The sequence below is a fragment of the Oryzias latipes genome, chromosome 5, assembly GCF_053564925.1.
Source record: "Oryzias latipes strain Hd-rR chromosome 5, Olatipes_Hd-rR_3.1".
In the NCBI taxonomy this organism is placed as follows: Eukaryota; Metazoa; Chordata; class Actinopteri; order Beloniformes; family Adrianichthyidae; genus Oryzias; species Oryzias latipes.
The window spans coordinates 28,742,504-28,759,370 of NC_136241.1; the positions used below are offsets into that span (position 1 = coordinate 28,742,504).

A 16,867-nucleotide genomic window follows, 5' to 3' on the forward strand; every position below is an offset into this window, starting at 1 on the left:
GTTCCTGTAGGTGCCAATGAATCTAATGTAAGCATGAGCCCCTTTGGCGGTCAGAGGCCCCCACCTCAGTCACCATCTTGGCCAGATTCTGCCATGGGAATGGACCGACCACAGACGAGCACAAACAGGTGAAGGTGGCTCCACGTGTCCTGAAAAAACCTGTAACCGTGCGGCTCAGTTTGGCTGAAGAAGTCTGACACTGTCTGTGTCTTTGTTTGTATCAGAGAACAGTTTCCACACCCACTCGAGGAGCTTCTCGGACCCCTGCCCAGCAGTGAGGGTCCGGGTGACGACCGGGCTCTCCTAGACCAACTGGACTCCCTGCTCAACAATGCTGATGTGATTACTCTGCACGAAATCGACAAAGCTCTGGGAATCCCTGAAATAGTTGGCCAGGTATGACAAGAGACGGAGAATACACTTTTTACTACACATAGCTGGGAAGGAGTCATGTGAAAGTTGGTTTTCACACAGTAGAGACATTGTTCTTTAAATGTTTTAGCTGTTATGAATTCTATCAGTCTTCATAACCTCAGTATTAAATGAAAGAAAGGGTGATCGGCTGCTGTTCCACTTATTTTAAATATTTTCTCCCCGTTTATATGGATTGGGCTCTAAAGTAAAGCTGATAAGTAATCTGATTTCTTCTCATCTTTGGGCTTATTTTTGAAGCAGTCCTCACAAATCTTCAATTGTAGAGATGAGGCTGCTGCCCAGGCTCTTTTTATTTTATTTTATATTTTATTTTCTCCTTTCTTTTGGATAAAGTTTCCCAGATTGCATCAAAAAACTGAAACTAAAGTTTCTAAATAGACTTCCGGTTGTGACATGTAGGGAGAGGACGCATAGGAAGAGGCTCCCAGCTCATTTTTTTTTGGTATAGTTTATTTAGTGGTGGTCGTGTCAAGCTCTCTTGGTAAGGATGAGTAACTCTAAATCTAGCAAATCGGCCAACAGTGTGCAAACCCCAGCCACGCGTGCAGCAACTAAGTTAGCATCTTTCACAGCTAGCAACTCTTCAGACACAGAAGGAGTGTCTGAGATACCCTAGGCGCCTGTTGCAGCTGGTGCAGACATAATGGACCAACTAGCAGCTGAGTTCCCATAGCAGAGAACCTCACAGAAGGAGGACATGTCTTCTCTGATTGAAATTGCCATCAAACCAATGCAATCTTCACTGGATTCGCTACAGACAACACTCAACTCCTTCCAGAGCCGTCTCTTTCTCCGTTATTTTTTATATGGTGAACGGTGCTCATGCAGGAGGAGCTCCTGTACGTTTCATTACTTGGAATGTAAACATCTACGCCCCAAATTGGGATGATGAAAAATGTAAAGGTAAGATAATGTCATTGATTCCTGACCTAAACTCACACCAGTTAATTTTTGGTGGAGACTTGAACTGTGTAATAAATCCAACACTTAATCGTTCCAATCCTAAATCAACAAACCTTTCCAAAAAAGCCAAACTCCTATCAAATTTTATGAACGAGATAGGATGTGTTGACCCTTGGCGTGTTTTGTTCCCACAAAGTAAATCATATACTTTTTTTTCCCCCTGTACATCATTCATATAGTCGAATGGACTATTTTTACGTCGACCAGAATCTTCTCTCATTTGTCTCAAAAGTTGAATACTCATCTATAATTGACTCTGACCATGCCCCTGTACTACTGGATCTTGTATTTCCTTACTACGCCCCCCCCTGGAAGTTTGACAGAAACCTCTTGGCTGAAGATAGCTTTTGCAAAATGATATCCCAAAGAATAGAAGACTTCATAGAAAGTAACCAAAAAGATGACATCTCCCCTTCTATCCTCTGCGAAACTTTACAGGCGGTTATCAGGGATGAGATTATCTCATATTCAGCTCAAATAAACAAAGTGAAAAGGACCACACAAGAAGAGCTTGTTAAATCTATATCTAAAGTGGATGCTCAGTATTCTGCCTCTCCCTCCCCTGAACTCTATAAAAAGAGACCGGACCTCCAAACAAAATATAATCTGATGTCAACTGAAAAGACAGAGCGGCTCCTGTTAAAATCACGGGGATACCTCTATGGACATGGCGACAAAGCTGGATGTTTCTTAGCTCACCAACTGAAGTGTCGCTCAGCTGCTCAACTTATCCCCCAAACAACAAAAGAAGATGGCACTCTGACTATTGACCCAGCATAAATCAACAAAGCATTTACTTCCTTTTACTCCGACCTGGATCTGTCAGAAATGACAGAAGATTGCTCAGAGATGGAAATGTTTTTAAATAACTTGGACCAAAAAAAGCTACAAAATTTGACCCATTTGAGTCCTCCAGGGTTAAAATAATACAAATAAATATTTAGAACCATAATTTAACTTTTTAATGTATAAATTCGTTAAGAACTCGATGAAGATTACCAGCTGCTGTTAATCCGTTATATTCTCAGAGAGATGACATCTGCACGGTCTTCTGTTATAAAGATGATTAGTGTTCAGGATAAAATCACAATTTTGGATCATAGTTTGTTCATGACTCTGTTCTTATTTGGCCTTTAGCTGAAATGAGGGATACTCTGTGCATTTAAAGTTTTAAGAAAGACATCAACAGTGTTTACGAAATCCTAAAGGAAAAATAAGAGTTTAGCATGATTTATTCATAGAATATTCTATGGACTTTACTAATGCAGTAAACAAACAAAACAACAAAAGTTGTTCTGTTATTCAGAATCAGCAGGGAATTTAACCTTCATTTTGGCTTTTGTGTATTAACTAAGGAGTGATTTTGCCTTTTAAGATGGAATAACATTTTTGTTGCAGAAAACCTTCAAACAGCGTCAACATCCTTGTGCAGATGTTAGGATTTAGGTTTAAACAAAAGGAAATGATAAGACATTAGAGAGAGTATATTTGCAACTTTTTAATTTTGTAGTGAATTTAAGGTTTTGTTTTTAAATCATTTCTAGTCAAGTTAATGTTTTTAGTTTTTCTTAAATTTCTCAAATACTCAGATTTTTCACTACTTGTAGTTTTTTTTTTTTTTCTAATTCTCATGCATCTTGACAACCTTTTGTAGCATTTCCTTAATTGACAGAAGGTCTCCTCTCTGTGCTTTAGGCTCATGGACCTGAAGGTCACCAGCTGGGCCAGGATCACGCTCAAGGCCACTGCCCTCCATCAGAGGCCTTCTCCGCCATGGACTCTTCTGCAGGGATGGATCAGAAAGCCATGTACAGCCAGGGTTACCCAGGACCTCCTACCATGGGAATGCAGTCCGCTTATGCTGGCAACACGGGGCCCCCTCCTGGAGGCTTCAACCCTATGATGAACCAGATGGGCCCAACTGGGGCTTTTCCTGGCATGGGCCCCATGGGCAACCCGCGGGCAAATATGACGAGGCCACGCATGATGACTGCCACCAAGCCTCTTCGACTGCAGCTGCAGCAGAGACTGCAAGGGCAGCAGGTAATCACATTACTTCAGAGGAGTCTTTGTTTATCTGGCATATGTGGTCTTTGATGGGGAGGTAAATGTGTTTACTCCCTCCATGGCAGTTCATGAACCAGACTCGACAGGGGATGAGGATGGAAAATGCTTCAGGAGGAAACCCCGGAATGCGTCCTGGCATGCAGCCCGGCATGCAGCCGGGCATGCAGCCGGGCATGCAGCCGGGCATGCAGCAAGGCATGCAGCAGGGCATGCAGCAGGGCATCCAGCCAGGCATCCAGCCGGGCATGGCTCCTGCAGGGATGAATGTTCAGGTATGGTGTCAGAATTTCACAATGAAATTTAGCATTACCTAACACTTTAATTGTGTCCGAATTCCCTCTCCACATACTAATTAGTGCTCTATATAGGGCGTTTGAGATTTTCTAGTGCGGCTGAATCTACAATTCCAAAATCAAGTGCCCTAGAAATTTCCCAGAAGTCTCTGTGAAAAACCAGTGTGCATCGATGCTCACTAGGTTGGCAAATATAGACCACAATGCATTGCATTTGTACACTTTTTCACAAATCAGTGACGTGATACTGCCTATCTTAAAATCCAGGGCACTAGATAGTGCTGCACTATATCGTTTTTTAGTAGTTGGGGATTAGGGAAGGAATTTGGACAGCCTTTTTTTTTTTTTTTTTTAAAGTTCCATCATGTCACACGTGCCTATTTTAGCTTAAGGATTATATTTGTGGACAGCCTGGTTTCGTGAACGCCCAGATGCTGGCTCAACGCCAAAGGGAGGCAATGACAACCATGCAGATGAGGAGGCAAAGGATGATGATGCTGATGCAGCAGCAGCAGGGTCAGGCCGCAGCAGGAGGCTTCAGCCCCCCTCCTAATGTCACAGCACCAGCAGGCATGGAAAACCCAATTGGCTCCCCCCCAATAACCCAGCCCGGTCAGCAGGGCTTCAACTATGGAGGCAGCTATGGTCAGTTGACAGAAAGTGCTCTTCATTATCATTTGTTAAATTAAGCTTCGGGGTCTTGACAGTTGCTGTTGTGTTTGCAGGGATGAACCAGCAGGGGGAGTCGTTCATTCCTCCGGGTAGCAGTCCACCAGGACACATGATGCAGGGACGGATGGGAGGTCCTCAACAGAACACCATGATGCCAGGGATGCAGGGGAATCCACAGGGGGGCCATGTGTACTCGTCAGGGGATATGAAAGGCTGGCTGCAGGGCAACATGCCACGCAACAAGTACAGACCCCCAGGCTGCTCAAGAAGATAGTTTTGATGCTGCTTTGCTAATTATTGCCCTTCCTCTTTTGTTGCAGCCTGTATTCCCAGCAGCAGTTCCCCCAGCAGGGTAACCAGGGCCAGTTCGGGTCCATGATGATGAACACCTCAATGGGTGGGACTGGGCCGGGCAGTGGATCCAGCGTGGGGCAGATGACCCAAATGCCAGGGCAGATGCAGGGGCAAATGGGCATGAACCCTATGGGAATGGGCAGAATGCCAATGGGACCTGATCAGGTAGGAGTTGTTCCAAACAGACACTTTTGAATATTACAAAAAAAATAAAATAACCCAAAACCTTGTTTTGCTGCAGAAATACTGCTGAGGACCAGGAGCTGAGCCGTGCACTCGATTAAAAGTTCCTTTTTAGGAGAAAGTGACAGAAAACTGCCCAGTGCAGCGGAGGAAATGGGTCACAAAGACAAGCTGGTGCCCGGTTTCAGCCCCAGCTGAAGCCTTGCATGCACAAAGATGAAGCAGCTGCCTGTCGGGGGGGGGGGGGGGGGCGGCTGGACCGACGCTGTCCAGCAGCATTCAGCATCACAGCAGGACTCTGGTACAACTGGCTGTAGCTGCACTTTACTGCTTTGTGTGAAGGGGGGAAAGATTGATGCAATATGATTTCATCCTTACAGCCTTACTAGAGATTCAATGCCTTCTCAGTGATGGATTTGTTTCTTTTTCTTGTCCTTTGAATGCGCCTCATCCTTAAGTCATTGAAAGCTATAAGCACACAGTTTACTATGTAATGCAGATTTGAGCAATAACTCTTGCCTCTATGCTTTTGACTGTAACTGAGCAAAATAGTCCCTGTTGTCAGCAAAGAGATGGTACTGCAGTATTAGATATACTCTGTGAATATGAATTGTAAATACTCAACAAAATATGCCTTTAAAGGCCCGTTCTTGCACAGAGTGAGAAACTTGGTTTTATTTTTGTTTTCAAAAGATTAAATATGGATTTGGTTGATTTCTTCTTTTTTTGTTTTTTGGTTAACTTCTAGGCACACTTGGGTGTCGGATTTCCTGTTTGTCATTTCTTAAAATGCATTCATTTCCCCCCCAAAAAGGTTTGCTCTGTATTTAGCAAGGCACTTTTAACTTGTGTTGACGGTTAGAGCTTTGACGTCTGAGGTTTTTATATTTTTTTAGGAAGCTGGTAAAGAGGAAATCGGCACAAACCAGGTGAGCTGGGTCTGTGCGCAGGTGAGTGGGGTGTGTTGTGTGTGTTTAGTCTGCAGGTTCCTCAGCTCACCAACAAGCCTACTTACGATAGTCTTCACCGCGTTGTTTGGACTCTTCTCAACTCGCTGAATCTACCTTTTGAACATGCGCAATCCAAAGATATTTTTCCACATCTGTGTATATTTTCTGAACTTTCTGGTGTACATTTTTAATGAGAATCTTATCTATTGTTCTAATGGTAAATGGGTACATATCATGGATCTGTAAAAGCATAGGACACTGGAGACGTTGCTCCACTGTGGGATGCCAAACAGAGCAGCGTGAAGGTCCTGAAACTCGCCTCAAGCAGCACGTTTTTGTTTTTTTTTGTGGTTTGTTTGTTTTTTGTTTTTTTTTTTACATCCAGAGAAATACTTATTTTTACTGTGATCGAGAAATACCAACTTTCAAACATATCAATATGTTTTTCAGGAAACGGCTTCATTTTATGATCAGATTTTGTTACTTCAGGAAAAAAAAAGGAACTTTTCAAGTCAAAAGAAAACAAAAGATCTTTAGTTTTTCTTTGTTTGGAGGTGAAATAAGCTGTCATTTTAAAGGATGTATATTACAGATTTTTCTTCTTTGTTGATATTGATGTAAATACAAATTTATATTTAAACATCTTTGACTCCGATTCTGTTATTTTTAATTAGTTGGTTGCCCTTCATACAATAATTTTTGATCAAATTACACAGGCAATTATAAGCTCCCAGAAAAGACTTGATGTCTAAGAGGTTTTTTTTATATATTTGGTGCAAATGATTTAATTTAATGTAAGAACATTTTTATTTGTGACATTTTTTTAAAACATGAGCATTTTTATGATTTTGTGTTATTTCAGACGGAATAATAAAAAAACATCACAAACAGAAGTGCTACAATAAAAAACTATTAAAAGGTTAAAAGGATGAAGATTTTTTTTACGTAACAATAGTATTTTAACATTGCAAAAAAATAAATGAGTCTATACACAATAAGTTTTTTTAAACAAAATTCATATTAATGAATCTTGTTGACTTTCTTATGAGTAAAGCTGGTTTATTAACTAAAACTAGCACAATTAACTATTTTAGTCATTATTGCTATTAACTATAGACTTATTTACTAGCATATTTAACAGAGACAAAAATGTACATATAGACATCAAAAATAATTTAGTCACCTGAAATGTTTTTCACTTACTAGGTGTGCCCTGTCAGGTTTATTAATGTGATTTCTTGCCTTATAAATTGGGTTGGGACCATCAGGTGTGTTGTGGAGAAGTCAGGTGGATACACAGCTGATAGTCCTACTGAGTAGAGTGTTAGAATTTGGATTAGGGCAAGAAAAAAAAGCAGCTAAGCACAGAAAAACGAGTGGCCATCATTGCTTTAAGAAATGAAGGTCAGTCAGTCCCAAAAATTGGAAAAAACTTTGAAAGTGTCCCCAAGCGCAGTCACAAAAACCATCAAGTGCCACAAAGAAACTGGCTCACATGCGGACCGCCCCAGGAAAGGAAGATTAAGAGTCACCTCTGCTGTGGAGGATAAATTCATCCGAGTCAGCAGCCTCAAAAATGGCACGTAAACAGCAGCTCAGATTAGAGAGCAGGTCAATGGCACACAGAGTTCTAGCAGCAGTCACATCTCCACAACAACTGTTAAAAGGAGACTGTGTGGATCAGGCCTTCATGGTAGAATATCTGCTAGGAAACTACTGCTAAAGAAAGACAGCAAGCAGAAGAGACTTGTTTGGGCTAAAGAACACAAGTAATGGACAATACACCAGTGGAAATCCGTGCTTTGGTCTGATGAGTCCAAAATGAAGATTTTTGGTTCCAACTACTGTGTCTTTGTGCGACACAGAAAAGGTGAACGGATGGACTCTACATACCTGGTTCCCACCGTGAAGCATGGAGGAGGAGGTGTTATGGTGTGGGGGTGCTTTGCTGTTGACACTGTTTGGGGATTCATTCCAAATTGAAGGCATGCTGAACCAGCATGGCTACCACAGCATCTTGCAGCGGCATGCTATTCCATCCGGTTTGCGTTTAGTTGGACCATCATTTATTTTTCAACAGGACAATGACCCCAAACACACCTCCAGGCTGTATTTGACCAAGAAGGACAGTGATGGGGGGCTGCGCCAGATGACCAAGCCTCCACAGTCACCAGACATGTACCCAATCAAGATGGTTTGGGGTAAGCTGGACCGCAGAGTGAAGGCAAAAGGGCCAACAAGTGCCAAGCATCTCTGGGAACTCCTTCAAGACTGTTGGAAGACCATTTCTGGTGACTACCGCTTGAAGCTCATCAAGAGAATGTCAAGAGTGTGCAAAGCAGTGATCAAAACAAAAAGTGGCTACTTTGAAGAACCTAGAATATCATATTTTCAGTTGTTTCACACTTTTTTGTTATGTATATAATTCCACGCGTTAATTCATAGTTTTGATGCCTTCAGTGTGAATCTACAATTTTCAGTCATGAAAATAAAGAAAACTCTTTGAATGAGAATGTGTGTTCAAACTTTTGGTCTGCAGTGTAAATGTTTTGAAGAACTAAAAACTGTTAAAAAAAATCAGGTCATTACCTGAGCACTTCACACAGTATGTTGCCATGTGGCCTCATTCTCCATCTTCAGACATGCACTACATCTTTGTGAACAGAAAAGGGCGCTGACGTATAACATCTCCGTATACCTCTTTAAAGAAAGGCTGTAATTCCTATTTTGCTCACTAGAGGGAGCGCTCCATTTGCGAGATCACGAGAAACGAGTGTTCAGTCGTGTTTTGCTGGATTTAAGAGGGTTAAAAATAACTTTAAAGAGGAGAAATTCCAATGTCAAGCTCCAAATATAAATACATTTTCAAGGCAGAATATTAACTTTGAAGTATTAAAAATGCGTAGTTTTATTTTTTAAGACGTAATTAAATAACTCAAGAAACATGGTATTTGTTTGATAAGCAGCTGTGCATTCTACAAAAATGAATGGAGGAATTGAAGAGTTTGTGAGCTTTGAAGAATTGTAACTGACTTTCACTAATATATATATATATATATATATATATATATATATATATATATATATATATATATATATATATATATATATATATATATATATATATATATATCATATACATTTGCAGCAAACTTTTGGCACGGCAGTCCACTGTGGGAATCTACCAGAAAGCAGTTCTGTCTGCCTCTGTCTCCCTCCCTCCCTGTCTCTCCGTTGGAGCGTTTCCCGGCCCATCTGCGGCCTGGCCCGTGGATTACTGTTTGTTAATGTTTCAATCAGCTGTGTGTTGAGGAATGTGGAGCTATTTAACCTGAACTTCCCCAGGTGTGCCGAGGCGCCGCTCAGTCTGGGCCCCGCCGCCCTCCCCTGCCCTTGGCACAAAGCTATCACACAAACACAATCACACACTGGCCACGCCGGGGCTGCAGCTGTGCGCATCGCACCGCAGGGAAATGGGAAAAACATTGCACCAGGGAGAAGGGATAAATCTTAAAACGCATCGCTTTGCCAAAGCCTTTTTAACCCCCGAGGTGCCGAGAGAGACGAGAGGTGCCTATGCACACGACGACACTCTGAAATACCAGAAAACTTTGTGAAACGTGTAACCCACCTTCTACACACAATACAAACCTTTATCTATGATGTTTACGCATGGATTTTACTGATTCATGCGCAGAGCGCACGTGGAATCACTCAGATGATCAAGTTTTATGCTTTTCATCAAGCTACCAACTGAAAAACTTCCTGTTGTATTGTGGATAACAAATGGTTTATCGTCTAATTAAACAGACTTTTTGCCAATTGTGTTTCCCAGCAGTTGCGGTTTGACGTCACCTGAATGACTTTAGTTTCTGGGGCTGCCAAACCTTTTAGTGACAATCTGTTTACCCTGACCAGGATCAGATAAGCCTTATTTCCTCGGAGGAACATTAGCAGACCTGCGTTTAAACTTAGTAATGAGGCTGTAAAACAGGCACTGAAGTAGAGTTTTTCCACCGCAAAGGTATGTGTGAAGATAAATCCGCCCTTCAAACTTTGTGAGGACTTTTCACTTTCGTTCTCGTTAAAACACACACTCAGGAGGATTCTTGTTCAAAAATAAGTCTTGTTTTAATAAAAACACAAAGTACATTGTAAGAAAACAATATCTTCACATATTGTGGCATTGTAATATACAATACAGTTTTGTCGCTCAGGAATCTGAGAAATTACTTTTTTTTTACAGAATGTTGAATTCTCTATTTGATTTACACAAATACAAAGGGCTTAACAAAGTCATTATGAAACTACGAGCAACAAGCTGGTTGCTCTCTGAGCTTGTCTTGGTCCCACGACTAACCCAGTCTATATCTGGACACACGCCGGTCCTCACATCGGAGCTCTCGGATGAATCGAGACCCCGTCACTCTTGAAGCATGTCCTCTCGATGATTTTATTTCTCTAGCTGTAGGAGTTTCAAACTCTCCCTCACAGTTCAAGACTCTAGAGGCCGATGTGCTCTGGCCGCTGCATCAGGTTGTCTTGTCCTCTCTGGAATGATGGGGGTTGGGGGGTGCTCCGCGGACCCTTAACGGCACATGATTCTCTCGTCTGAGCAGCCGTTCTGCGGGAGGAGAAAAAAAAAAGTGGGTCAGAAAGAGCTGGTCACAGATGAGCAACGATTACTGTCATGCGTAAATCGGCACTTTTTACGCACTAGACTGACTGGTCACTTTTACGCACACGTTTTAAATGCATGAATGAGTCACAAATGGCGCGTGTCTCTGTGTGAGACCCCAAAAGACACTTAAAGTGGGCTATTTACCTCCACTGCGATGCTCGCGAGCTCTGCGTTCAGTGTGGTCAGCGGCGTGCGCTGGCCGCTGGCCGCCGAGAGCTGGCGACTCTTCTCCGGCTCGTCCAACTCGATCTGCAGGTCCCAGATGTAGTCGATGACGTGCTGCAAGATTTCCACCTTGCTGGCTTTCTTGTTTGTGGGCAGCGTCGGGACGAGCTCCTTCAGCTTGCTGTAGCAGCTGTTCATGTCCTGGAGAAAGACGCTCATCTGTTCGTCCAGCAGCGGGAGCTTGCACTTGGAGATGGCCAGGCTCTGGTCGGACAGGCCCATCTCTCCGCTGACCTTGGTCTTCAGGGCACAGGTAGATCCGACAACCTTCATCTTTAATAGCGTAGCTTCCACAGACGCTGAAGATATTGGTCTTGAAAAGCGACTGCACAGGTCAATGTTGACAGTTTTCAACATCCACATGGAGAAGCCGTCTCTTTATAAAGCTCAGCAGCGTCTGGGGGTGTGTCCAGATCGTCCTGTTTGAAGGGAGCTGACCAATCCCATGGCTGCATATGCATTGATGGGGCGGCAAAAAACTAAACTCTCAGCCAACCACGGCGCTCGGCTGGTTATCGGAATTTACAATCTGTTTGAGGGATGGCGTTACAAATGGAAACAAATGTGTGTCTTTTATGAGTAATATGTGGGAATCCAGCTGTCCATGGCTTGGGGACTCTGCAGGTGTAGATTGCCCGGGGACAGTCAATGGGTGGTGAATGCATGGGGATGCACTGTGAGAATGTGTGTGGGATGAAGCTGGGCTGAAAAGGATGAATGCTTAATGACAATTTGGCTACTATGGTGCCCTAGATGTGTCTTTCACTCGTGATCGTGGGATAATAGCACTGTGGCGTCACACAGAGCAGGCAAAAAAATATTTGTCACGTTATTTAGTTTAGAATGATCCCAAATGCTCAGATTGAGCCTCTTTGTGCGTAAGCATGTTTCAGGGACGCAGCTGCAGCAGCAGATTCCTCCACATGTGTCTGCTGCGCGCGCTGGGCTTCGTGCGCACGCCCGCGCAGAGTCGCTCCCCCTTCAGATTGTCCAAACAAGCCCGAGCAGACTGGCAGGCGCCGGCGCGCTGACGTCACCCATTCATCCGCGCCTTGACGCCTGTCAGCCTGGCGCCGCTAGGGCGGTCTCCATGGAGATGTCAAACAAGGGAGCTAGCGCTGCGCACTTCTCCATTCACCTGCATGGCGCGCGGAGCCCTGAGAACAAACCGTCTCCAGAGTTTTTCCCCCTCCTCCATTTATCACCTAAAAGCAGCAGCGGGGTGAGATGACCGGCCAGCGCACCTGCGAAACCAAAGCCGGTCAGCTACGACAAATGAAGACCGGTCATCGTGTCCTTTCCACGTTTAAAAACCAATAACCATCACATTCCTCCCAACAGCCCACTTTCATATGGAGAGAAAGTCTAATTTCTCTCCATACTTTCACTTCTCGAAGTCCCTGTGGTTTCCATAAACACGCATTTTCTTTGCTTTTATATTCACTTAGATTGCCTCATTCATATCCAAAAATACGTTTTCGGCTCAAGGAATGCAGTTTCCTTTTTAGCATTTTAATTCCCTAAAGAGCTGGATTTCCTCCTTACTTCTTACTGCCCCTCTTTTTTTTGTTTTTTTTGTTGAAGCAGTCTATTAGATCGTATGGACTTTTTTCCCTTTATCTGAACATACATTTTACTACATATATGTATATATTCTAACAGAACCTAACAGAAAGAAAATGTATATATATAGCAGAGCTTCAATAAGATATATTTTTGCATAACAGCAATCTCTTATATATATTTCCTCTTGCTCAGTACACCTATAACTTATCACTGTTTTTGAATATAACAATGCCAAAACTATAATTTTGGTTCCACTTAAAGTGTTTTCTCAAGTCTTTTTTGTTGTTTTGGTGAATTGGAATTCAAGATTCATTTAGATTAAACTCGTGTTTTTGGTGTTTATACCATGTTCTTGTAGCATTTTCTCACCATGGAGGACATATAAAAAGAAAATTAAGCTTAAAGCTGTGTTTCAGAGTATTTCCTTATTGAATTTACTTGTGAATCGAGAGTAGGTGCAACAGCCAAAAGCTCCCTGCTCCGTTTCATTCCGATGCGTCCACTTGCAGGCAAATTGATCCAGTTACGTTTTTGTTTTCCTTGTCTTTGCTGGAATCTGGATCAAAACTGTACAGCTTGCTAGCTCCTATATGTCTCACCATTGTTGTTGCACTGCTAGTGTTGTTTTGAGGTTGTGAGGGACTGTAAGCTAGCGAGAGAAGTTTAAAAAAAAGAATGATGGTAAACTAGGTCAGGCTTACTCCATACCAACATACAGACAAAATTCCAATGAACTATGGCCACTCTGCACAAAGTACGTCAATGAAAAACAACAGTTTATTTTTAAAATGTTGCTAAAATAGCACCATCATAATGAAAAGTCCACTGGGAAAGCTTTTAAAATAGATCAAAAGATGATTGGAGTGGGACTTAAAGGAGTAGGCTTAAGCTGCAGTCTCTGCCCAATCTCCTTTTCAAGCATGTCATTTTCTTAAGTTCTGTCAAATGAAGACTCTTTTTATTCTCTGTACTGAAAGGGATTGCTTGACTTAATGAATGATTATTGCTATCAGTTAGGATATTGATATCTGTGTTTTTTGTGCAAAATGTTTGAACTTTAAAAACTAACTATTATAAATCAACAAGTGTGAGATCATGTTTTATTCATTTCCTAGATCAGACCACCAACAGTAAGAAACTATAGGCTTCTTAAAGCAGAAATTATTATTAAAAAACATAAATATTTTATTCCGAAATAGGCCAATCTGTCAACACAAAGTTTCTCAAAGATTACATTTTCTGTGTCTGTTTTTACGATGAAAAGCAGCTTGATTTAATTTCCGGAGCTGCATCAGGTATCCGTACTTGCATGTGCACAGATGTTGCAAGGTACCTCAGCTAATGGCAGTAACAACCACCGGCTGTTTCTTCGAGCTGTCGCAGTAGCCTGTAAAAACTTTTAAAAAACTTTCCTTTCCCTCCCTCTTTTCTCCTCTCTCTGTGTTTCTCCCTCTGCCCTCTGTCCCAGGTCGCAGCTGACAGGGCGGAGGGAAGGCCGGGTGGGCAGAACAATGGGAGTGCGGTGCAGGGATTGTGGGAGAGAATCTAGGCTGGAGCCACAGTGTCTGGTGCACCCCTCCACTCCCCTCATCCAGCTTTTGTTCAGCTGCAAAAGCTATCAGCACTTCCTACTGACACCAACAATAACTCCACACAGCTGGGCCCTTTTTAGCCTGTTTACAGCACATCAAGGCGAACGGAGAGAGAAGACAGAGGAAACAGGCAAAATAGAAGGAGGGAGCGAAAAGTGAAACATATCAGCTCCTTTTTTTTAACCAACAGAACTCCCTAACACCATCCACAAAATCTACTTCCTGGAGCGACTATGATTTAGTCTGTTGTCCCAAACATCAGTTCAGCTTTAATATCTTGGATCCATCAGAGGTCAGGGTATTTCTGACGTACATTGAGTGGCCATGAGTGGATTTTTCAGGAGACATTGTTGTATTTGGTGGTGGGGAAACACATGAAGCTAATACTCTTTTTTTTTTAATCACAGCAGCAAATAGATCTACAAAAGGCCACTACAGGAAGCCACGAGGGAAGACTCTGGTGCAGGAATTCACTGGGAGGAAATGGGACATTCCAGCAATGCTTTGACACTTTTGCTGCTGTTATTACTGCTGTGAGAACAATGAGCCATGTTCATACTACTTCCTGAAACATGAAAGTGACCGTAGTAAGGGCAAACAGTTTCTTAGATGAATGGGTTTTATTCCTGATATGCATGGCTGAAAAGAAACCAAGATTTAATAATAATTTAGAGCTAAGAGCCACACAGAGGTTTTCAACAATTTTCACTAACACACACGTTGCTCATCTCCTCGCAGCTGTGGGATTAGTTTCCAGTTCCCATCAGGCTCTTCCTGTTTGCTTGATAAAGATCACACCTGCACGCAGGTGTGTGGAGAGGCTCAAATGGGAGTGGGAGGGGTGAGTGTGGTGTCAGGTGCACAAACTCTTAACACGCCAAAGTGACACATCTGAAAAACGACTGGTGACACTTGAAACTCGACAGAAAGGTTGTGAATGGAAGAACTTGTTATTGTCGTGTGGGTGTGGGTCATGCATATTTTTCTTGTATTCCTTGCCGCGGCCTGGCACTTCCCTGGGCAGGCCGGGCCCTGTAATGACCAAGGGCCTGGTGGTTAGGATAGACTTCCTGTAGGAGTCAGACCGGCTGGAGCCTCACTGCCTGTTTGGTTTTTCCTGTGTGCAGGGAGCAGACTGTGTGGGTGGAGAGATGCCCTTCTCTGGGAGCCAGGGCCAGGTTGCAGGGATGGTATCTGATAGCATGTGTGCAGTGGATCCTCACAGACATCCTTGAAGCCCCACAGGTGTCCGCTGCTCCGTGTTCTTGGCCTGAGAGGATTCACAGGGACAGCTTGCTCTCTCAATATCTCTTTCCTTCAGCTGTGAGTGCATTCAGCGGACCCCAACCTCACCCCTCCTTCACACCCCTGTGGCCATCGCCCTCCGCCTGGTTCCCACACACACTATCAAAGACCTTTAATGGCTTCTAATTAGCTCCCCATCTGCTGGTGACAGCGCACTGGTGGCATGCTAAAGCACCCATTGAGAGCATGGGCATTGTGCTCCCAAATACTTTCCACTCCAGTGGCAATTGCCTGGAGAGAGCTTTAGATGGGAGTGAGTGTGCATGTGTGCTGGATGTCGATGGCAGGTTTAAGGAGGACTGTTTATCTTCGGTCTTCGTCCAGGGGTTTGTGTTGGGGACAAGGGCTGGAGACTGATTGTGGTGAATCCTATAACACGTTTATTATTAGATGGTTCTTATTCAAGCTTCATAAGTGAAGATGAGCGACGAGTCATCTTCTAGATTAACCTTTCAAGTACTGTTGCCCTGATGAAATCATGTGATAACATGACCTAAGGACTGATAATATCCATGAATCCAGGAGTTTAGCCATCTTCCCAATCACCAGCAGCTCTTGAACAAACGCCATCTTTCTAACCCTGATCATCTTTTGACCTATTTTCAAAGCTTTCCCAGTGGTGTGTTAGTTATGATTATGCCGTTTTTAGCCAAAATAAAAAAAACCTGTGTGATTTTCTGGGACATAGTTTCTGCAGAACGGCAGTAGTTCATTAGAAAATTGGCTCTAAGTTGTGGGCGGGACCGTAGGCACAAAGCAACTCCTACCCCCCTTTCTATTTCCCGTGTACACACTCTTCCGCTAGCTTACAGCCCCTCACACCCCAAACCTTACATTACTGGTACAACAAAAATGGCGGGCAGTATTGGAGCTATCCCGCTGTACAGATTTGAGCCAGATGCCACCTAAGACGAGGCAAAAAAAGACGTTCGATTTAGACGTCTACAAGCGCATGCATCCTAATGGAGTAGAGAAGGGAGCCTCTGACCCGCCTTCCTAGAAAATAAGCTCTTTTTCAAATGGCAATTTGTCCTATGCTTCTGATTCACAACAATACGAATAAAGAAATACTCAAAATTGCATTTCATGTGTCCTCCATCATCAGAAAAATGCCTTAAAAACATGTTAAATATACAGTAACAGCATCTTCATCAGAGTAGATCTTCAAATGTGGCATCTCACAGACTACTTCTTGGTGATTTAAGACAAAGTAATCAATGACAAAATGTTATTCTGTCATCTGGAATGGTGCAAATGTACCTCCTCTTCTGGACCCAACAATAGATTCATCTCTTTAGAAGTTGTAAATGAAGCCTAATGAGGCTTCTTTGTTAACACAGTCTGTCTATGAGTGAGTTGCTGCATGCTTGTCACATCCCGCCGCTGCTTTGTAGGACATCCAGAAGGGCCCAGTTCCACTGGTAGCAGAAGGGGGAGACCAGCTGTTCCCAGCTGGTAGCCAGAAGATGTCCATGGGGGACAGGACTGATTGCTTCTGGCCAGCTGCCCCCTGCTGCTGGAGGATGATAGAAACCAAATAAATACAGGCCTCTGTCCTCAGTCTTTTTCTGATTACACTCC

The 16,867-nt window shown here is 43.1% G+C and overlaps 2 protein-coding genes and 1 long non-coding RNA gene across 6 annotated transcripts in view; 2 read left to right on the forward strand and 1 right to left on the reverse strand.

Moving 5' to 3' along the window:
• Positions 1–6,559, forward strand: part of LOC101156489 (nuclear receptor coactivator 3) — a 56,957-nt gene extending 50,398 nt beyond the window's left edge. For all 4 annotated transcript variants that reach the window (XM_078948102.1, XM_078948103.1, XM_020703450.3 and 1 more), the window contains exons 16-23: positions 11–128; positions 225–396; positions 3,094–3,441; positions 3,531–3,737; positions 4,169–4,403; positions 4,484–4,673; positions 4,751–4,949; positions 5,026–6,559. In XM_078948102.1, the coding sequence (XP_078804228.1) occupies positions 11–128; positions 225–396; positions 3,094–3,441; positions 3,531–3,737; positions 4,169–4,403; positions 4,484–4,673; positions 4,751–4,949; positions 5,026–5,037 (1,481 nt within the window). In that variant the 3' untranslated portion in view covers positions 5,038–6,559. The remainder of the gene's footprint in view (positions 1–10; positions 129–224; positions 397–3,093; positions 3,442–3,530; positions 3,738–4,168; positions 4,404–4,483; positions 4,674–4,750; positions 4,950–5,025) is intronic.
• A 3,464-nt stretch (positions 6,560–10,023) lies between these two features.
• id1 (inhibitor of DNA binding 1, HLH protein) lies at positions 10,024–11,188 on the reverse strand. Its single transcript, XM_023955152.2, has 2 exons — positions 10,743–11,188; positions 10,024–10,541 (listed from the first exon to the last, which is right to left on the reverse strand). Exons 1-2 carry the CDS (start codon positions 11,184–11,186, stop codon positions 10,506–10,508), a joined length of 480 nt encoding a protein of 159 aa, XP_023810920.1. The 5' UTR covers positions 11,187–11,188; the 3' UTR covers positions 10,024–10,505.
• Positions 11,189–13,854: 2,666 nt separating this feature from the next.
• Positions 13,855–16,368, forward strand: LOC144992342 (uncharacterized). Its single transcript, XR_013656225.1, has 2 exons — positions 13,855–14,273; positions 14,389–16,368. It is a non-coding gene; the product is annotated as an uncharacterized LOC144992342 (long non-coding RNA).
• The last annotated feature ends 499 nt before the right edge of the window (positions 16,369–16,867 follow it).

Coding starts and splice junctions, on each gene's coding strand:
- id1 (XM_023955152.2), bottom strand. CDS start 11,186: ATGTGGATGTTGAAAACTGTCAACATTGACCTGTGCAGTCGCTTTTCA. Junction 10,542..10,742: donor TCGCGAGCATCGCAGTGGAG/GTAAATAGCCCA, acceptor CTCCTCCCGCAG/AACGGCTGCTCAGACGAGAG.